We start from the raw sequence: 22,813 nt of genomic DNA on the forward strand, positions 1-22,813 counted from the left end.
GTCCTAACTTCCCTTCATGATGGACTTTAAGTTGTAATACAAAATGAACCTTTCCCCAAGTTGTTTTTGGTCATCTTGTTTTTTTCTATTTCTTTTCTTCTTCTTCTTTTATTTTTTAACCAAAATGACAGAAAGCAAACTAGAACAGAATTTCACCCGAGTTTCTGATAAGAAGCAATAACCTTTGTACCCAGTGATAATGATAACACTGGCTGCATTTTGGTCAATATTTCTTACCAAATGATTTCAAAGATCAAAATGGGCACATCCATGATTCTTTGCCAACTGCTAGAGTAGAGAGTACACTTGACTCAGAACTGTAGGCGTCTCCATTGGCTGCAAGTTCAGCCCCACCTCCTTTCCTTGTACTTGAGCACTACAGGGTGGCTTGAGTCACAACAGCTGGGCAGGGAAGGAAGAATGGTAGGTGACTCAGAACTGTAGGTGTCTCCATTGGCTGCAAGTTCAGCCCCACCTCCTTTCCCTGTACTTGAGCACTACAGGGTGGCTTGAGTCACAACAGCTGGGCAGGGAAGGAAGAATGGTAGGTGACTCAGAACTGTAGGTGTCTCCATTGGCTGCAAGTTCAGCCCCACCTTTTTTTCTGTACTTAAGCACTACAGGGTGGCTTCCTTGAGTCACAACAGCTGGGCAGGGAAGGAAGCTCAGCAGTCTCAGCCCTGCGAGGTACAGCACACAAAATTGAGAGTAAAACTTGGAGAGACTCGCTAAGGAAAGCAGCAATGGACCTGATCCCAAACTTTTCCATGGAAACCTGGATGCTCCTGGCTACCAGCCTGGTGCTCCTCTACCTGTGAGTAAACGGCCCAGGCTCCTCTCCTCAGTGATCAGGATTTGGAGGATTCGAATCAGACGATTCTTTCCTTTACTGGCTTGGAAAAATCCAAGGAGAAAATAAAGGGGACATTTCTTGAGTGTGGGATGTACAAAGACCTAAGGTTTTGCTTTTGGTCTTATGCAAATTCCTCCTAGGGAATAAATATAAATTCCTCTTCCACTAAACTCCTATTTTTGTGGATAGGTGAATCGAGTGGGTATTGTGGAGATGAGGGAGCCTTTGTGTTCTCTTCACCTCTGTTTTCTCTGATGCAAGAGACTTAGAGTGTTGCTCCATAGGCACTTGCCTAGTTTCTGCTTCCTTGTCCCACCTCTAAGACCATTTTAACAATGTCCCTAGTATATTACATTTGAACATTTTATTCTTGTGAGTGTTTTGCCTGCATGTACATGTACACTACATGTGAGCTTGGTGCCCATGGATGTTGCAGAGGACACTGTTTCCCTTGGAACTGGAGTTACAAATGGCTCTGAGCCACCATGTGGCTGCTGGAAATTGAACCCTGTTCCGCTGAAGAACAAGAAGTGCTCTTAACCACTGAACTACCTCTCTAGCCTCCATAAATGATGCATCTTTAGAGCAAAGAAGCCCTGACTTTGATTTTTTCACTTCACCATTGTCAAATTCCCTAGCATAAGTATAGGAAGTCCCTTCTTTCCTGGTATGAAATCAACTGGCATTCTCAAAGAGCAGGAACTTTGAAACAATTAGGATGTTAAATATTTTTCTCTAAGTTCCACTGGGAGCAGCAGTGAAAACATCCATCTCAGGACTACCTTTCAGTGAATGAATTCCTGCGTAATAGTACAAGTGAGGGAGGAGAAAGGTTATCTTAAGTTCTAGGATTAAAAGCATAGGTGTCTACCCCATCCAGCTCATTCTACGGCAGTGTTTCTCAAACTTGTAAGGTCTGAATCCTTTGGGGTCAACAAACTCTTTCACAAGAGTCACATGTCAGATATCCTGCACATTAGATATTTACATCATGATTCATAACAGTAGCAAAATTACAGCTATGGAATTACAATAAAATAATTTTATAATTGTAGATTAAAACAATAGGAGGAACTGTATTAAAGGCTCACAACATTAGGAAAGTTGAGAACCACTGTTCTAATCACCCCCACGTGTGTGTGTGCCTATAAGTCTGTGGGTAGTAGATGCTCTCCTTTACACACACACACACACACCTCATCTTTGATTTCTTTCACCATTTGGCTTTAAGAAAAGGTACACATTCACAATAATGTGAACATAAAAAATTTAAACTTGGTTTTATTCTTTAAAGGAATAGTAAGTATTTAAGATATTATGGCAACACCTTTTCCATCTGATGATATTTTACAATTAACTAAAATCTTTTATTGCCTTCTATTCAGCCTTAGAATTTCTTTAAGATAATTCCAGGACCTTCTTTCAAAAGGTTAAAGTGGGTTTGTTGCTTTCAATATTTGTGACAATTTTACAATAACTTCATCTGTTTATAATAGTGACAGGAATGTGAGCATAATGCATAAACAAATATATATTATAGATTGCATGTATGCCTTGAAATACACTTGGTTATCAGGCTTTAAAATTTTATCAGTGCTTGATATACCGGTTTGTCAGGTCACACAAATCCCTTAGTATAGGTGGGTAAGGAAGAGGATGGGTCAGTGATGAAATAGAATACCTTCAGGTATGAGTTGCCAGGAAGTGGAGAATATTCTTTTCTCAGGAGAAACTCTCACATACCCTTGTTGGGTGTGGCTCCCACTGGAGATCACTAGAAGGACAGATGAATTGCATCCAATTAATTCCCTAAATAAAAGCAAGTGAAAGAAACGACAGATAAGAATTCACATGGACACCCAAACTCAAGTTACAGGCATTTATTAATGATTAACTTTAGGATTTAGAGCACAAAGGTTTTATTCTCCTTTTAAGATACCCTTTGTGGTCTTTGGGAATTCCACAGAGGATCCAAGAGAAGTGAAGACCAAAAAATAGTAATTGTTGTTGGCTACGTGTTGCCTCCTCTGTTTGAATTTTGTAGTGCCTGTATCCATGACTGGTGAGCCACGACAGTATACAATCCCAATGTTCTAGCTTTCTCTTTTGCTTCATAGATATGGAACTCATTCACATGGAATTTTTAAAAAGTTGGGAATTCCTGGGCCCAAACCTCTGCCTTTCTTGGGGACAATTCTTGCTTACCAGAAGGTGAGTGACTGTTCCTTGAGCCCCCTATCTTGCTTCTTGTGGTTACCAAGACTGGCTTAGTTTCATCAATAAAAAGGCAACAATCTCTTGAGTAGAAACTGAGGTAGAATTTCAGAAACTAAACTAGAATTTCAGAAATTATTTGGCTTCCGCCTGAAGCAAGATCAATTTCCTCAAGGCTTTGCTGTTGTTCTCTGGAGAATCCTGTTTGGCACAGTTGACCAGCTCAGCTCTCTGACATGCCAACACTCATGTTGAGGACTTGATGTTCAGATTTGTGATCCTTTAAAAGCAATATCCTTTTATTCCACTCTTCCAATTTTCCCTTCTGTGGACCCCTCTAATAACATATGATGAATCACTTGAGACCTTTTAATACGTGCCTGTATATGCCTCATGCTTATTTATTTGCCCTAGCAAGGGGAAGTTAGGCTTTTAGAATTTTTATTTGCATATTTAAATTTTATGACTGAAACTTAGCGGAAGTTTTCTTTTTTTATGTTTCAGAAGTGAAGACTCAAAGCAAGTACCTAATTCTCAATGTTATGTGTACAGGAGAAATATTATCCTTTGCTGGGTTATGTGTAGAGGTGGCATCTCCCCCATCTTTCTGTGTTGACAGGGAGCCACAAAGACAAATTCTCTTTATTAAATTTTTAAAAATATTTTTTGACATGTATGGCCTGCATACATGTTTGTATGTGAGTGCCTGGTGCCCATAAAGGTGTCCCTCTGGAACTGGAGTTACAGAGAGCTGCCATGTGGGCACTAGGATTTGAACCATGGTCCCCTGGAATAGGAGGCAATGCTCTTAACCACTGAGCCCATTTTTCAGCCCTCTCTGTCATTCTTATTCACTTGCCTTCTCACTCAGCAACTTACCTGAGACTAAATGCTCTAAATGAAAAGAGGCCAGTGGTTTCTTCAGTGTCCTCAAGCTATTAGTCCTCTAGGGAGGGGTCGTGAGATACATGGAAAAGAGGCTGAATAAGGAGATGAACGGATCTTAATTGGCTTTCCCTTGGCTTCTGTTCACCCCCTGTGCCTATGGCAGGAACAATTCAGAGAGTGAGGGTTTAAAGGACGATGCGTAGAGAAGCAAAAGCTTTCGAGAGAGAGACAGGGTGGTAGCTATTATCATAGTGAAGAGTGAAGGCTGAGCATGTGCAATGCAGTTGGCAATCATTCACAACCAAGGGTGAGGTGTTTGTGCATGCGCAATGTTGAGAGAAAATTCAGGAAGCTTGAATAACTCCATTTCAAATACCTCCAGAACTTAACCTCCCTTCTACTCAAACACTCATGAATAAGAATGTCTCTCCCACTGCCATTGAGGGACAGTAAGCCTAAATTTTTTAAGAGTCAAACCATTCGTGCCCCAGTTAGAGATAAGAACACTATATTTAAAATAGTCATGGATTTTTCATTTTCTTTACCTTTCCAGGGCTTCTGGGAATGTGATATACAATGTCATAAAAAATATGGGAAAATATGGGGGTAAGTATTATAGCAACTTCCACTGGGTAGATTTGAAATGTTTACAAAAGCCAGAGGATCTTGAGTGGAAGCTATGTATTATAAACATTTGTAGAGGCTTTTCCTACCAAAGACCACATATGTCTTCCAGTGTTATGATTAACAGGTGGAATTTGGTTAAAAAGTTGCATGTTTTTATTTTCTCCTGGACTTGATGGTTCAGGAATGATTCACTTGAATTTTAGTCCAGTGTCCAGATATTCCACTCTTCCAATGTTCTCTTCTGTGTACCCCTCTCATAACATATAATGGATCACCTGAGACCTTTAATTATATGTCTCTCTGTATTTCATATTTATTTGTTTGGACTTTAGAGCCAAATTTATTTAAAAACTGAATTTAATATATGCTTTAAAGAAAGACTGTGAGCCATCACAAAACAGTGAAAACACAGGTATGTTTTAAAAAGCCATCTAAAAATGTATGTAGATTTTTCTTTCATTCAAAAGTCTCATCATGTGAAGACTGCACAGTATAAATATGCATGAGTTTGTCCTCTGCTGACTCTTGCTGTTTTATTTGTCCTGGAGTCAGAGTCTTATGTAACCCAAGACAGTCTTGCTAGATATTAGCTGCTTAAGTATGTCCTGGGGGTGTGGGGATAATCTCTCTGTATAGTTGAAGCTGGCTTTGAACTCCTGATCATTACGCCTCTACTTCTTGAATGCTGGAATTATAATATGTTGGGTGGTAGCCATAATAGGTACATACACACCACCATGTCCAGCTCATGATACTAACTTTAAAATTCTATTTATTTTTATTTTATGTGTATGAGTGTCTTACCTGCATGCATGTTTGTACACTAGGTGCATGCATGCATGCATTGCCTTAGAGGCCAAGTGTCAGATCCATTGGAACTGGAGTGACAGACAGTTGTGAACTACCATGTGGGATCTGGGAATCAAACCCAGGACCTCTAGAAGCACAACCATGATCTTAACCACTGAGTCATCTCCTTATCCTCCTCATAATACTGAGTAATTTACAGTAAGTGTGGGACATAGTCACAGGACCACATTTCCTGTAGACTAAAGGAGTTTTTGATCTTGGAACTTGGCTAACTGCTGCAAAAAATGATTATTATCTATTATTAGTAATAGTAATTACTAATAGGAGACACTTAAGCTGTACCACTTTCTTCTTTCTTCTTTGCTTCTCCTTCTGGAGAAACTGTTGCTCATACTTCAGCAACACAATTCTAACAAATTCTAAGAAATTATTCCATTTCAGGGCCACTGGAAGTTGGTTGAGAACATCGCAAGATGTGCCAGTTTTGTGCTCTGTGTCACACACAAGAGGAAGTTGGCCTCTTCGTGCCTCTTTAACTTCTCTCACACATCTTTAGACAACTAAGGGCTGGCCACAGGGTTTGCTGAGTAAACATAGCCCACAAAGGCCTTGCAATCCTGCTCAGAGCACACAGCAGTGGACAGCCTTCAGTGCATCCATTTGCACTTAAATTTCTCACCTTCAGTTTTCTATTGACTCTTTATCCTCTTAAGTAATGTAATATTTCGATCACACAAAATTATGAAAAACATTGTGTACAGGCAATACTCATGTATGCACCAACCAGACTTAACAAATGTTCCAATTTAATTCTAATTATCATCTCTTTGTAGAACTGTTTTGTGTTTGCCTCTTCCCTGCATGAGCTATATCACACTTCCTTTCATGAGATGGCAGTGATCTGGAATCAGAATCCCCGACTTGAACTAGGTGCTCATGTTGCTGTATAATTAAGCATGTCGTTGTATAACTAAGATATGGATTATGTAACGTCTGGATCAGATTCTGTGTTCCCGGGCATGCTTCCAGCTATAACATCCATCTGTTTGGGTTTAATCCTCTCTGCTTTGCCTATGCAGGTTGTACGATGGTCGGCAGCCTGTGCTGGCTGTCACAGATCCAGACATAATCAAGACAGTGCTGGTGAAGGAGTGTTACTCTACCTTCACAAACCGGCGGGTAGGCATCTATGTACAATACCTTCACCTCTGTTTAAACATTAGGGTCTTTTTGACGTGTGCTTACGTGCACGTGGTATATGCACACATGTGCAGATGCACATACCTACACACATACAGGCCAGAGGAGAACGCTGAACCTATCATTCACAGTCATGTTCTATCATTCTCCATGTTCCCTTGAGACAGGGTCTTGGACTGAACCTGGAGCTAAGTTGTTAGTCAGCAAGTACTGCCACTTTTCCTGTTTCTACTCCCCAAAGAGCTGGGGTTACAGGTGCTCAGAGCCGCAGCTAGCTTTTTAGTTGTGTGTTTTATATTAGAACTCAGTTCTTGATGTTTATACAGCAAATATTCTTTCTTACTGAGCCATCTTTCTAGAGCCCCATTTATATGGTAGTTTTTCTTTTACCATTAATTAATTATAATTTTATAGGGCATTGGCCCAAACGTACAACAAGCACCCACGGGTTCTTCACATTCTTTGACTCAACGGTGATGTTTTGCATAATTGTAAATTTAGTATATTTTTGTGGCAGAAATTTGCATGACCCATACATTTTATTCACTATCAAATTTTTGGTAGTGAGTGTGCACACAGGTGTTTAACTCCGTGCGTATTTATTTGCACAGCTATGTAAGCCACAGAATTGTTCCTTCACCACAGTCTATTTGAGTTGCCACATGTAGCTTGACTTTTCTTCTGAAGTGGAAAATATTTTATCTTTAATTTCTATATCATTGGCATATATTTATTATACAGGAGTGGGCTTTCTTGTGTTATTTTAAATTGTTTAAAGTTATTTTATATTTGTTTATGTGCGTGTGTGTGTGTGTGTGTGTGTGTGTGTGTGCTTATACATATGTGTGTGGGTGCCCACAGAGGCCAGAAGAGGGTGCAGGATCCCTTAGAGCTGTAGTTACTGGTATTTATGAACTGAAAACCAAATTCCATTACTCTGCAAGAACGAAAAAGTCTTAATTGCCGAGCCTTCTCTTCAGTTCCTGTTTTGTTATGTGTCTGTAGTTAACAATCTATTATCAGTACTGATAGGTTGATACTCATGTGTCTGAATTTGTCTTCATTTAACATGATGATTTCCAGCTCTATCTGCTTTTCTGCAAATGATGTAATAATGATATAATGATATAATTTTATTCTTCTTTACGGTTGAACCAAACTCCATTCTCCTGCTCTGTCGTCTCTGTCTCTGTCTCTCTCTCTCTCTCTCTCCTCTCTCTCTCACTCTTTCTCTCTCTCTGTATCACACATAGCTTTAGTATTTGGAGTCTTGTGTTTGAGAGACTTGTACATATGTATCTGTATACGTGTGTGCCTAAATGAAACTGTGGAGGCCAGAGGATGTCAGATGCCTTACTCTATTACTCTGCTGTTTTGGCTAGTCTCGGGGGGCCAGTGAGCTATTGGTATCTGCTTGTCTCTGTTTCCTGACAATGGGCTATAGGCTCCTATGGCCACGGCCAACATGTTCTAAAATGTGCCTGCTGCAGATTGAAGCCCAGGTTCTCATGCTTGAATCTTACTTTCTGAGCCATCTCCCCAGCAGAGTGTATGGACCTGTGAATGTTTTATGCTTCTCCATTCCTTCAAACTTTCATTGATTTATTTTATGAACATTTTTATTTATGTTGTTAAATTCATATCTAAAGTATGTCGTTTTCTTTGGAATGATTGTGAGACTCATTGTGCATTTAATGTGGGTTTTCATGTTTTTCACATGCTTTACTAGTGTGCCTGAATTTTCGTGAATTGACTCATTTGTAAGCTCCAGATGTTGGCTTGCTCATGTACTTTATGAATTCTCTAACTTGACACTATCTTTCCGATCTACATACTTTTTATTTTATTTTTCTTAGCTTACTCTGTTAGCTGTGGGCTCCAATACAATGTTGAACTTTACTTTAAAAGCATATAAGCTTTAATCTTCCACAATTGGGCGCAATTTATTTTATTAAAGATTTTTTAATTTATTTACAATCTATCCATTCTCTCCTTCCTGGTCCCTCTCATCCCATCCCTCATCCACAGTTCCTCATTCAATCCCTCCTTCCCCTATCCCCAAGAGGGTGCTCCCCCAACAGGCCTCCCTACTCTGTGAAACCTCAAACCTCTCGAGGGTTAGGCACGTCTTCTTTCACCAAAGCCAGACCAGGCAGTCCTCTGCTATATATGTGTCTGTGGCCTCAGAGCAGCTTGTGTGTGCTGCCTGGTTGGTGGCTTAGTCTCTGGAAGTGCCCAGAGGTCCAGGTTAGGTGAGACTGCTGGTTTTTCTATGAGATCACCATCCTCCTCAGCTTCCTCCATTCTTCCCTTAATTCAACCACAGGGGTCCCAGACTTTAGTTCTATGGTTGAGTGTACTTATCTGCTTCTGTCTCAGACAACTGTTGGTTGGGCCTCTCAGAGGGCAGCCCTGCTAGGCTCTTGTCTGTAAGCACATCATAGCATCAGTAATAGTGTCAGGCCTTGGTGTCTCCCATGAGGTGGATCCCCAGTTGGATGGGTAACTGGACTGCCTTTCCTTCAGTCTCTTCTCCTTTTTTTGGCCCTGCAATTCTTTTAGACAGGAACAATTCTGGGCCAGAGTTTTTGACTGTGGATTGGTAACACCATTTCTCCTACTGAGGCTCTGTCTGTCTACTGGAGGTGGACCCTTCAAGTTCCTTCTCCCCACTGTCAGGCATTTCATCTAAGGTCCCTCTCTTTGGGTCCTGAGAGCATCTTACCTCCTAGGTCTCTGGTACTTTCTAGAGGGTCTCCTTACCTCTAGTTTCTGAGGCTACATATTTCCATTCATTCTGATGGCCCTCTGGGCTTCTCTCCTGGCCCCCTCATGTTCCTCTTTTACCCTCCCCTCCCCTCTCCCACTCAGATCCCTCCCTCCCTCTGCCTCACATGATCATTTTCTTTTCCCTACTAAGTGGGATTGGAGCATCCTCACTTGGCATTTCTGCTTGTTACAGTCTTAAAATCTGTGGGTTGTGTCCTAGGTATTCTGTACTTTTTGGCTAATATGCATTTATTAGTGAGTACATACCACATATGTCCTTTGGGGTCTGGGTTACCTAACCCAGGATGATATTTTCTAGTTCCATCCATTTGGATGCCTGCAAAATTCATGATGTCCTCGTTTTAAATAGCTGAATAGTATTCCATTGTGTAAATGAAGCACATTTTTCTGTATCTATTCTTCCACTGTGGAACATTCGGGTTGTTTCTAGATTTTGGCTATTACAAATAAGGCTGCTATGAACATGTGTCTTTGCATGTGTCCTTGTTATATATTGTTATATATTGGGGCATCTTTTGGGTATATGCCTATGAGTGGTATAGCTGGGTCTTCAGGTAGGCCTATTTCCAGCTTTCTGAGGAACTGCCAGATTAATTTCCAGAGTGTTTGTACCAGTTTGCAATTCTACTGGCAATGGAGGAATGTTTCTCTTTCTCTACATCCTCAACAGCATGTGCTGTCTCTTGAGGTTTTTTTTTTTTTTTTTATCTTAGCCATTCTGATTGGTGTAAAGTGGAATATCAGGGTCATTTTGATTTGCATGTCCCTCCCTGATGACTAAGGACTTTGAACAATTTTAACTGCTGCTTCTAAGTTTTTATGACATTCTGTGTAACACATACACTTAAAATTTTTCATTGAATCTATTAACTGTACATGTTAGAGGAGTTAGGCATTATATTGAAATGCATACATATCTATATTGATGAACTCAAGCCAACTTTTATCAAACCTCCACAACTGAAACCACCTCCTCTGTCTGTCTCCAGCCCCCTAGGTAGTGAGTCTTTTGAAACATACATTTTTCTGGACCATTTTAATGACATTATAATTCTAAAGCATTTGTAAGTAGGTCATGCTTTTCAACATTTTTTCACAACTGTGAAGTTTTCTAAACCTTTATGTGGTAACATCTTTTTTTTTTTTTTTTTTTTTTTTTTTTGCTTTGGATTCTAGATCTTTGGTCCAGTGGGGATTTTGAAAAAAGCTATCTCTGTCTCTGAAAATGAAGAATGGAAGAGAATCCGAGCCCTGCTGTCTCCAACCTTCACCAGTGGGAAGCTCAAGGAGGTAATGAAGTAATAAACTTTTTGTTGGAAACATAAATAACAGATTTTGGGAAGGTGGAAGATCACAGCCCCTTTACAAGCAGTGTCCTCTGAGTCGAAACTTCCTAACAATGGCCTTATGTGTTAATGTGACTTGTTGCTTTTTCCTTGGGAAAGCCGTTTCCACTGAGAATTGAGTTCCTCACTCAGTATGCATGGATTTTGTTTTGTGTGCAGATGTTCCCCATCATTAACCAGTATACAGATGTGTTGGTGAAAAACATGAGGCAGGGATTAGAGGAAGGCAAGCCCACCAGCATGAAAGAGTAAGTACTAGCACAGTTGTTGGGTGCTGGGTTGTTGTATTAGTTACTTTCCTGTTGCTGTGACAGACTACTCTGACAAAAGCAACTGAAGGAAGAAATGTTTCATTTTGACTATGGTTCCAGGGAGATGCAGTCCATCATGGTAGCAGGAGCAGGAGGCTACCTGATCACACTGCATCTACAATCAAAAGGAAGGAAGTATGGCCAGGCTATATCAAGACCTGCCCAAAATGACTTGCTTCCAATGAGTCTCTACCTCTACAAATTGCCACACTTTCCCCAGGCAGTGGTACAGCTTGGGACTAAGTGTTCAAGCACACAATCCTCTGGTGGCATATTCACATTCAAATCCTAACAGCAGTGCTAGGAGACTCCATAACTACCTACTGGGAAGTTGAAGTTCCCATTGTTAAGTCATTAATTGAAGTTACTTCAGGACTAGTTAAAAATGGGTTGTACAGTGTTACCACCAATTACAACAGCTCAGACTGTGGCTGGAGTTGAAACCAAAGGAAGCTGGAGACATCCCTGTAGCAGCATTAGGACTGTAATGGAAACACTCTGGAAAGGAGTGTCTCCTATGAGAAAGTAGGGTGCCCAATAGAGAATGAGCCTCATCTCTGTATTCAAGATTCATTATTAACTTGTCTATTCCATTATAATTGTTGAAATTCTAGAAGAAGATAGCTTAGAAAAAAGGAACACAGTTCCTAACACAGTTGATAATGTGGCTTCAATAGAAAAGAGTGGAGAAAGTACTCAGTACATATTAGGATGCTGTGTATATAACAAACAGGAAAGTTAAAACATCAAATCACTTATATTTCATCATAGATTTTTTGAGACTATGAGTGAAATAGAAAATATTTCTTTGGGCTGTCAAGATAGTTTTGTGGGTTAGGGTATTTGCGACTTGAGTTAGATCTCTGGGAGTGGGAGAGAATTGATATCCACAGTGAAGAACAAAATAAAATGAGCACACATATGCTTAGTATTTAGCTTATCTTTCCCACACTTCCACAGTGCAGACCAAACCCAGGGAATGCTGCCACCCACAGTGGAGAACTGTGTCTTTCCACAGCAATTAACACAACTAAAGCAACCCCTTCATAGGCCTGTCCAATTGGTAGAAACAATTCCTCTTCCCCAGTGACTGAAAATCATGTAATTTTGATAATTAAAACTAACAGTCATAGATAGTATACATGTCATCCCACATCACAAAGATAGGCACAACACTGTCACCTGACAAACGTCTCACAAGTGAGTGTGACAGAAGCAAGGACAGGGTTTGTATATGACATTCTGACTGTCTTGGCTGGACATGTGAATTTACTCCTGCTTCACACTTTATGTATCTTAGCTAGACTAAAAAGATGTTTAACTGTTATTTTCCATCTTTCTTCAGCATCTTCGGGGCCTACAGCATGGATGTGATCACAGCCACCTCATTTGGAGTAAACATTGATTCCCTCAACAACCCACAGGATCCTTTTGTGGAAAAAATCAAGAAGCTCTTAAAATTTGATATCTTTGATCCACTGTTCCTCTCAGTGAGTAAGTAACCTAATGTTTCAGTCTTTCTGTCTTTTTAAGCAACAGTGTAGTAAGAGATAATCCACATATGTTGTCAGTAGCCCACTTAAACAGGCAAGTATTTGGTTTTTCAGTATATTTAAAGTATTTCCAGCCATCACTGTTGTCAGCTGTGGAACATCTTTGTCATCCTAGAAACTCTACTTTTTTCTGTTTATATTAGTAACTCATTTTATTTTATTTTTTATTGGGTATTATATTTACATTTCAGATTTTATTCCCTTTACCCTACTTCCCTCCACCACCCAGAAACCTCCTATCCCATCCCCTTTCCTCATGCTTCTATGTAGCTGTGCCCCCACCTACCCCCTGCCCCTACTCCCCCTCCCCACCCTAACACCCCCCCCCCCACTCTGTGTTCATCTTTCATGGGACCAAGAATCTCCTCTCCCACCTACGCCAGACAAGGCCATCCTCCCCTACATATACAGCTGGAGTCATGGGTCCCTCCCTATGTGCTCCCAGGCTGGTGGTTTAGACCCTGGGGAGCTCTGGTTGGTTGGTATTGTTGCTCTCCTCATGGGGTCACAAACCCTTTCTGCTCCTTCAATCTTCTCTCTAACTCCTCCATTGAGAAACCCTTGATCATATCAGTGGTTAGCTGTGAGCATCGTCCTCTGAATGTGTTAGTCTTTGGCAGACCTCTAAGGAAACAACTATATCATGTTCTTGACAGCATGCACTTCCAGCCATCCACATCAGTATCTAGCTTAGGTGACTGTACATGGGATGGATACCCAAGTGGAATGGTCTCCAGACGACCCCTCCTTCAGTTTCTGTCCCACATTTTGTTTCCATATTTGCTCCCTTGAGTATTTTTGTTACACCTTCTAAGTAGGACTGAGGCATCCCCACTTGGTCTTCATTCTTCATGAGCTTCATGTGGTCTGTGAGTTGAGTCTTCGCTATTCCAAGCTTTTGGGCTAACATCTGCTTAGTGAGTAAATACCATGTGTGTTCTTTTGTGATTGGGTTACCTCACTCAGGATGATAATTTCTAGTTCTATCCATTTACCTAAGAATTTCTCAAATTCATTATTTTTAATAGCTGAGTAATACTCCATTGTGTAAATATACCACATATTTTTGTGTCCATTCCTCTGTTGAGGGACACCTGGGTTCTTTCCAGCTTCTGACTGTTATAAATAAGGCTGCTATGAACACAGTGGAGCATATGTCCTTGTTATATGTTGGAGCATCTTCTGGGTATATGCCCAGGAGTAGTATAGCGGAGTCCTCAGGTAATGCTACGTCCAGTTTTCTGAGGAACCGCCAGACTGATTTCCATAGTGGTTGTACCAGCTTGCAATCCCACCAACAATGAAGGAGTGTTCCTCTTTCTCCACATCCTTGCCAGTATCTACTATCACCCGAGTTTTTGATCTTAGCCATTCTGACTGGTGTGAGGTGGTATCTCAGGGTTGTTTTGATTTGCATTTCCCTGATGACTAAGGATGTTGAGCATTTCTTAAGATGTTTCTCAGCCATTCGAGTTTCCTCTGTTGAGAATTATTTGTTTAGCTCTGCATCCTATTTTCTAATAGGGTTATTTGGTAGTCTGAAGTCTAATTTCTTGAATTCTTTATATATATTGGATATTAGCCCTCTATCAGATGTAGGATTGGTAAAGATCTTTTCCCAATCTGTTGGTTGCTGTTTTGTCTTATTGACAGTATCCTTTGCCTTACAGAAGCTTTGCAATTTATGAGGTCCCATTTATTAAGTCTTGATCTTAGAGCAAAAGCCATTGGTGTTCTGTTCAGGAACTTTCTCCCTGTGCCTAGGTATTTGAGTGTCTTCCCCACCTTCTCTTCTATTAGTTTCAGTGTATCTGGTTTTATGTGAAGGTCTTTTATCCACTTGAAGTTGAGCTTTGTACAAGAAGATAAGAATGGATTGATTTGCATCCTTCTACATGTTGACCTCCAGTTGAACCAGCACCATTTGCTGAAAATGCTGTCCTTTTCCCACTGGATGGTTTTAGCTCCCTTGTCAAAGATCAAGTGATCATAGGTGTGTGGGTTCATTTCTGGATCTTCAATTTTATTCCACTGATCCGCCTGCCTGTCTCTGTACCAATACCATGCAGTTTTTATTACCATTGCCCTGTAGTACAGTTTGAGGTCAGGGACTGTGATTCCCTCAGAAGTTCTTTTATTGTTGAGAATAGTTTTCACTATCCTGGGTTTTTTTGTTTTTCCAAATGAATTTGCAAATTGCTCTATCTCTATGAAGAACTGATTTGGAATTTTGATGGGGATTGCATTGAATCTATAGATTGCTTTTGGCAAGATGGTCATTTTTACTAAATTAATCCTGCCAATCGAGGAGCATGGGAGATCTTTCCATCTTCTGAGATCTTCTTCTATTTCTTTCTTCAGAGACTTGAAGTTCTTGTCATACAGATCTTTTACTTGCTTGGTTAGATTCACTCCAAGGTATTTTATATTGTTTGTAACTATTGTGAAGGGTGTCATTTCCCTAATTTCTTTTTCAGCCTGTTTATCCTTTGAGTAGAGGAAGGCTACTGATTTGTTTGAGTTGATTTTATATCCAGCCACTTTGCTGAAGTTGTTTATCAGGTTTAGGAGTTCTCTGGTGGAAGTTTTAGGGTCACTTAAGTTTACTATCATATCATCTGCAAATAGTGAAATTTTGACTTCTTCCTTTCCTATTTGTATCCCTTTGACTTCCTTTTGTTGTCTAATTGCTCTAGCTAGGACTTCCAGTACTATATTGAATAGGTAGGGTGAGAGTGGGCAGCCTGTCTAGTCCCTGATCTTAGTGGGATTGCTTCAAGTTTCTCTCCATTTAGCTTGATGTTGGCTACTGGCTTGCTGTATATTGCTTTTACTATGTTAGGTATGGGCCTTGAATTTCTGATCTTTCCAAGACTTTTAACATGAAGGGATGTTGAATTTTGTCAAATGCTTTCTCAGCATCTAGTGAGATGATCATGCAGATTTTTTCTTTGAGTTTATTTATTTAGTGGATTAAATTGGTGAATTTTCAAATATTGAACCATCCCTGCATTCCTGGGGTAAAGCTTACTTGATCATGATGGATGATTGTTTTGATGTGTTCTTGGATTCGGTTTGTAAGAATTTTATTGAGTATTTTTGCATCAATATTCATAAGTGAGATTGGTCTGTAGTTCTCTTTCTTTGTTGGGTCTTTCTGTGGTTTAGGTATGAGTGTAATTGTAGCTTCATAGAATGAATTGGGTATTGTTCCTTCTGTTTCTATTCTGTGGAATAGTTTGAAGAGAATTGGCTTTAGGTCTTCCTGGAAGGTCTGATAGAATTCTGCACTAAAACCATCTGGCTCCGTACTTTTTTTGTGGGGAGACTTTTAATGACTGCTTCTATTTCTTTAGGGGTTATGGGACTGTTTAGATGGTTTATCTGCTCCTGTTTTAATTTTGATACTTGGTATCTGTCTAGAAAATTGTGTATTTCATACAGATTTTCCAATTTTGTTGAGTATAGGCCTTTGTAGTAAGATCTGATGATTTTTTTAATTTCCTCAGTTTCTGTTGTTATGTCTCCCTTTTCAGTTCTGATTTTATTAATTTGAGTACTGTCTCTGCGCCCTTTGGTTAGTCTGGCTAAGGGTTTGTCTATCTTGTTGATTTTCTCAAAGAACCAGCTCCTGGTTTCGTTGGTATTTTCTATAGTTCTTTTTGTTTCAACTTGGTTGATTTCAGCCCTGAGTTTGATTATTTCCTGCCATCTACTCCTCTTGGGTATATTAGCTTCTTTTTGTTCTAACTCTTTCAGGTGTGCTGTCAATTTATTAATGTACGTTCTTTCCATTTTCTTTTTGTGGGCACTTAGAGCTATGATTTTTCCTCTTAGTACTGCTTTCATGGAGTCCCACAAATTTTGATATGATGTGTCCTCATTTTCATTTAAATCTAAAAAGTCTTTAATTTCTTTCTTTGTTTCTTCCTTGACCAAGTCATCATTGAGTAGTGCATTGTTCAGTTTCCACGAGTATGTGAGCTTTCCGTTGTTTTTGTCCATATTAAAGATGAGTCTTAGTCCATGGTGGTTTGATAGGGTACACAAGATTATTTCAATCTTTTTGTATCTGTTGAGGCCTGTTTTGTGACCAATTATATGGTCTATTTTGGAGAAGGTACCATGAGGTGCTGAGAAAAAGGTATATTCTTTTGTTGTAGCATGAAATGTTCTATAGATGTCAGTTAAGTCCAATTGGTTCATAACTCCTGTCAGTTTCATTGTGTCTCAGTTTAGTTTTTGTTTCCATGATCTGTCCATTTCTGAGAGTGGGGTGCTGAAATCTCCCACTTTTATTGTGTGAGGTGCAATGTGTGCTTTAAGCATTAGTAAAGTTTCTTTTATGTATGTGGGTGCCCTTGCATTTGGTGCATAGATGTTCAGAATTGTGAGTTCCTCTTGGTACATTTTTCCTTTGATGAATATGAAGTGTCCTTCTTTATCTTTTTTGATTACTTTTGGTTCAAAATCGATTTTATTTGATATTAGAATTGCTACTCCAGATTGTTTCTTGGGACCATTTGCTTGGAAGATTGTTTTCCATCCTTTTACTCTGAGGTAGTGTCTGTCTTTGTCACAGAGGTGTGTTTTCTGTATGCAGCAAAATGCTGGGTCATGTTTATGTATCCAGTCTGGTCATCTATGTATTTTTATTGGAGAATTGAATCCATTGATATTAAGTGATATTAAGGAAAAATTAATGTTGTTTTCTGTTATTTTTGTTATTGGCGCTGGAGTTATGTGTGTGTAGCTATCTTCTTTTAGGGTTGTTGGAAGATTACTTTCTTGCTTTTTCTAGGTTGTAGTTTCCCTCCTAGTGTTGGAGTTTTCCACCAATTATCCTTTGAAGTGCTGGATTTGTGGGAAGATATTGTGTAAATTTGGATTTGTCATGGAATATTTTGTTTTCTCCATCAATAGTGATTGAGAGTTTTGCTGGGTATAGTAGTCAGGGCTGGCATTTGTGTTCTCTTATGGTCTGTATGATATCAGTCCAGGATCTTCTTGCTTTTATAGTCTCTTGTGAGAATTCTGGTGTAATTCTTATAGGTCTGCCTTTATATGTTACTTTGCCTTTTTCCCTTACTGCTTTTAGTATTTTTTTCTTTGTTTTGTACATTTGATGTTTTGATTATTATGTGCTGGGAGGTAATTCTTTTCTGGTCTAAACTATTTGGAGTTCTGTAGGCTTCTTGTATATTTATGGATATCTCTTTATTTAGGTTAGGAAAGTTTTCATCTATAATTTTGTTGAAGATATTTACTGGTCTTTTAAGTTGGGAGTCTTCACCCTCATCTATACTTATTATCCTTAGGTTTGGCTTTCTCATTGTGTCCTGGATTTCCTGTATGTTTTGGATTAGTAGCTTTTTGTATTTTTCATTTTCTTTGACAGTTGTGTCAATGTTTTCCATGGTATCTTCTGCACCTGAGATTCTCTCTTCTATCTCGTGTATTCTGTTGGTGATAGTTGTGTCTATGACTCCTGATCTTTTTCCTAGGTTTTCTATCTTCAAGGTAGTCTCTTTTTGTGATTTCTTTATTGTTTCTACTTCCATTTTTAGATCTTGGATGGCTTTGTTTAGTTCCTTCACTTGTTTGGTTGTGTTTTCTTGCAATTAATTAAAGGATTTTTATGTTTTCTCTTTAAGGGCTTCTATCTGTCTACCTGTGTTCTCCTTAAATTCTTTGAGAGTGTTATTTATGTCCTTCTTAAAGTCCTCTATCATTGTCATAAGAAGTGATTTTAATTCTGAATCCTGTTTTTCCGGTGTGATCTGGTGTTCAGGGCTTGCTATGATGGGGGAACTGGATTCTGATGATGCCATGTAACTTTGGATTCTGTTGCTTATGTTCTGGCGCTTGCCTTTGCCATCTGGTTAATTCTAGTGCTACCTGTACTTGCTGTCTTGGACTGAAGCCTGTATTTCCAGTTATCTTGCTTGTGTCTGATCTCCTTGGGGTCCAGATGTCTCTGTGATCTTCTCCAGCTGCTCTGAGTACAGTGGTACCTCTAGGATGACTCAGGATATGGTGTCTCCAAGGTAGCAGACCAGCTAGGTGTCTGCTGTTCTGGGTGCAGTGTCTCCTTAGGATGTCTCAGGAGAAGGTGTCCACTGCTCTGAGTGCAGTGGCTCCTCTAGGATGTCTCAGGAGAAGGTGTCCAGTGCTCTGAGTGCAGTGGCTCCTCTAGGATGTCTCGGGATATGTTGTCTGTCACTCTGAGTTCAGTTGTTCCTCTGCCGCTCTGGGTTCAGTGGACCCTCTAGGATGTCTTGGGAGGAATCCGGTATCCACATGGGAGCAGACCAGGCGGGGGTCTGCGCCAGGCCTCAGATCCGGGAGGGGGCGGAAGGGCGAAACTCTACTTTTAATGACCATTTTCTTACCTCCATCATGAATAAACAACAAGTAAGTCTACTTTCTAACTGTGTAGATTTGCCTATTCTGAACACTTTATATGAATAAAATTGTGCAATCTATCACCTTTTGTGTCTAGATTCCAAATTAGCATGCTTTAAAAGTTTATGCATCTTGAAGTGTATATTAGTACTTATTTTTCTCTATGGCAGAATCTCATCCCATGGTAAGGACATGACAAGTTCTATTTATTTGTGACTGGTGGATATTTGGAATGTTTTGACTCTTTGGCTGTTGAGAACAGTGCTGCTATGAGCACTTGTACACACATTTGTGTCTGAACATGTTTTAAGTTGTTTTGGATGTATACTTGAGAAGTGCTGAGTTGTATAGTAATGCCTAATATAGAGTGCTGAAGAAACTGTGTTTTGTCACAAAAGGATGTTGGCTTTTCTCAAAGACTGTTTGCATTTGTTCATCTGTTTTGCTCATTTTTCATTTGCATTGATATGCTTGGTTGTACAGTAGAGCAACCTTGAGATTAATCCTACCTAGTTAGAGTAATATAGCTATTTTATAGTCACTTGGTTCAGTATACTAATATTGTGTTGGAAATCTTTTTATGTATGTATAAGTATTGTTTATTTGTAGTTTGCATGTGAGATTTCTGTCTGGTCTTAATATTAGGGGCACTAGTTGTCTTATGGAGAATTTTGGAGATACTTTCATGTCTTTCTATATTTTGGAAGTGTTTGGGAAGAAAAGGTATATCCTTTTCTTTATGCATTTGGTAAGAGTTAGCATGGAAATCTTCTGGTCTTAGGCTTTCCTTGTAGACAGCATTTTTTTTTTTTTTTTTTTAAACCAGGGATACTTTTAATTCTGTCCATAAGGCAAGGTAGGAGGAGATAAAGAGTCAATATGATCCAGGAACACATTTATAAGATAGTTTCCTTTTATCATAGTTTTCCATTTACTCTGTGTAGGTAATGTGGCTGGAGAACTCAGGGTTCCTCACCCAAGCTGTGGGTAGTTGGCTGGGAACACTCTGGGTTCCTACAGGGTGAAGTTAGGCCTGGCTGCTATGGCTCCATGGTTCCTCACGTCGTGGCCCCAAACACGAGAAAGTCCTTGGGTTTCTGAAACGGGTTTATTGACATGATGGATGGTGGATGGATCTAGATGCACTCCCCCCCCACCCCCCCAAACCCACCCTGAGTTAAATAGCAGGGAGAGGGGGGAGGGGCTAGGGAAGTATGCTTAATTGACTCCACCCTCTGGCCTTCAGGTACCTCATTAGTATGTAAATCTGTCTAGGGCCTGAGGCCTGTTAATCATGCCCTCTACCTCTGCCCTACCTGTGTCCTACCCTACGTGACTGAAGGGTGCAGGTTGAATGGAGATTAGACCTCCTGTCAGGAGCCTGGGTTCTGGGGGCATGACTGAACACCCACAACCCAAGAACCAGGATACCCTTCCACGGCCTGACAACTGTAGACTGAGAGAGATGCTAGGGGTCTTTGTATTTACTGTGCGACATACAACCTCTCATGCCCCAGGCCTATTATGCATGGTATGCATTTCTTTTTTGAGTCAGCTTCCATGGTTTGTAAACTTGTAGGAATCTGTACATTCTAGCTAAGTTACATAATTTAGGCTATTTTTCTAGCCCTCCATCTATTAATAGAATTCCTTTATATGCCCTTATGTTTTTCATAACATTATTCCCCTCCCACTTGACTCTGTGTGCTAGTAAGCTGAGTCATCACTTTTTCTAGAACAGTTCCAGCTAACACTTTGCTAACTCTGAAGATGTTTTCACAGAAGAATCTTTGTTTTCATTGATTTCTTCATGCTTTTTATTGCATTAGTTTGCACTTTTTTTGGTAGTATCTAGTCTCTCTGCCTGAATTGTGTTTTCTCTTTTCTTTTAGTGGCACATGCTAGAAAGCGTTATCATATGAGACCAACTTTTCTTCAACAATCATAAACTCTCTTTGAGTATTGTTTTGCCTTCATCTTACAAAATCCCTTTCTTTGTGTGTGTTTTTGGTTAAAGTTATTGTCATCATCATCATCATTATTTTTGTGTGTATATATTCATGCGTGGGTAGGTACTTGTATATATGGGTGCACATAAATATACAGAGGTAAACCTCAGAAGAAAACCTCAGGTGTCTGAATGAGGTTCTCTCACTGGCCTGGAACTTCTCCAGGTAGGCTGACCTAAGTGGCCATCAAACTTACAGAATTCATTCTCTCCCTCTCATGGTGCCACTCTGAGCCACTGCACTTGCCCTTAACATGGGTTGTAGGAACTGAACACAGATTCTCACATTTGAAAGGCAAGCACATTACCCATTGAGCCATCTCTCTGCCCATAAAAGCTCTTTCTTTATCACCTTGATTAAGTATAGCACTGGGCTAAATCCTAATTTGTCAAAAAACCAAACCAAACCAAACCAAACCAAACCAAACCAAACCAACAACAAAAGTCACAATCCCCAGTCCCCTTAGTCCAAAATGTAAAAGATGAGAAGAAAAGAATTTAACCCTGAAACTATGTAGCAAGAATGATTTATATCACTTCTATGTTGGTGGCCATGCACTGACATACACTTTTCCAGCAAGTGTTCTGGAACCTGAGCAAGAGGGAATGTGTCTCAGTGGGGATCCTGAGGACTTACTGTCTTGCTTGGCAGAATGTGTGTAACTTCTCCAGATAGATTTTTGTATTTTCACCATGGTTTCTCTTTTTTCCCTTCTCTAGCACTCTTCCCATTCCTTACCCCAGTATTTGAAGCACTAAATGTCTCCTTGTTTCCAAGAGATGTCATAACCTTTTTTAAAACTTCAGTAGAACGAATGAAAGAGAGTCGCATGAAAGAGAAAGAAAAGGTAATAACTGATCACGTGAGGACTAATGTGTTTCCAAATCTCTTTATGAGACAAATACGCATGTATACACACACACACACACACACACACACACACACTTTCTCTGTATCTTTAAAAGTTAGATGGAGGATTGCAGGTTAAGGATAGGAACATTTGGATGTTTTGAAGAGTGAAGAGTGTAGAGATTGGGAATAGAGAAATAAAATGAGTCAGAGAAAGTATTTACAATTAAATGATATGCCTGGCACAGAATAAATATTTTTTTCAATTTATTTTTTTTTGTCTTTTTTAAAATTTTATTTTATATTTTATTTACATTTAAGATGCCATCCCCTTAAGGCAAGAACTTCACCACATGCCAGGAAAAAGAGTTTTTTTTTGCAAACAATTTCTGGGGAGTAAGGGGAATTACGAAAACTCTATGGATGTATGTCAAAAAATTAAAGTTTGTTATTTTCTCAGTGTCGGGGATAAAACCAAGACCCTTGCACATGATTAACAAGTGTGTCATCCTTGAATAATGGTCCAAGTTGCCCTGCATACTGCTTAATCTTATTCTAGAGTTGCATATTGAGAACTGTCCCAGGTTAGTCTGCTTCATTTTTAATTTTTTTATTGTTTTGAGACACAGTCTTGCTATGGAGCCTATGAAGGTATGATTACAGGCATATGCTAATAAATCTGGCTCGTCTGAATTAAGTTTGAGCTCCTCATGACCTGGAGAGCCGTAGTGCTTCTCTCAGTAGTCAGACTTTGTTTCACACAAATGGACTAGGGAGTGATGAAGGGGAGCAGGACTGGGTACCCCACTATTGCTGAGAATCATAGCGTTCTAGCTTGGTGCATAGGACATTTAAAGATCTTCTCCCCTAAACTACTGATGGGATCTGGAAATGGAATGACTTTCATCTATAAAGACAATAGTTTAAGACTGAGATAGAAAGATACAAGATTGGAGCC

General features: G+C 39.7%; 1 protein-coding gene across 1 annotated transcript in view; it reads left to right on the forward strand.

Annotated features, from left to right (window-relative positions):
* The first annotated feature begins 520 nt into the window (after window positions 1-520).
* The window catches only part of LOC143437995 (cytochrome P450 3A13), a 32,762-nt gene continuing 10,469 nt past the window's right edge, over window positions 521-22,813 (forward strand). The window contains exons 1-8 of the mRNA XM_076923404.1: window positions 521-814; window positions 2,971-3,064; window positions 4,509-4,561; window positions 6,472-6,571; window positions 10,559-10,672; window positions 10,888-10,976; window positions 12,385-12,533; window positions 21,726-21,853. Coding sequence (XP_076779519.1) covers window positions 744-814; window positions 2,971-3,064; window positions 4,509-4,561; window positions 6,472-6,571; window positions 10,559-10,672; window positions 10,888-10,976; window positions 12,385-12,533; window positions 21,726-21,853 — 798 coding nt within the window. The 5' untranslated portion in view covers window positions 521-743. The remainder of the gene's footprint in view (window positions 815-2,970; window positions 3,065-4,508; window positions 4,562-6,471; window positions 6,572-10,558; window positions 10,673-10,887; window positions 10,977-12,384; window positions 12,534-21,725; window positions 21,854-22,813) is intronic.

The sequence above is a fragment of the Arvicanthis niloticus genome, chromosome 24 (assembly GCF_011762505.2).
Source record: "Arvicanthis niloticus isolate mArvNil1 chromosome 24, mArvNil1.pat.X, whole genome shotgun sequence".
NCBI lineage: Eukaryota > Metazoa > Chordata > Mammalia > Rodentia > Muridae > Arvicanthis > Arvicanthis niloticus.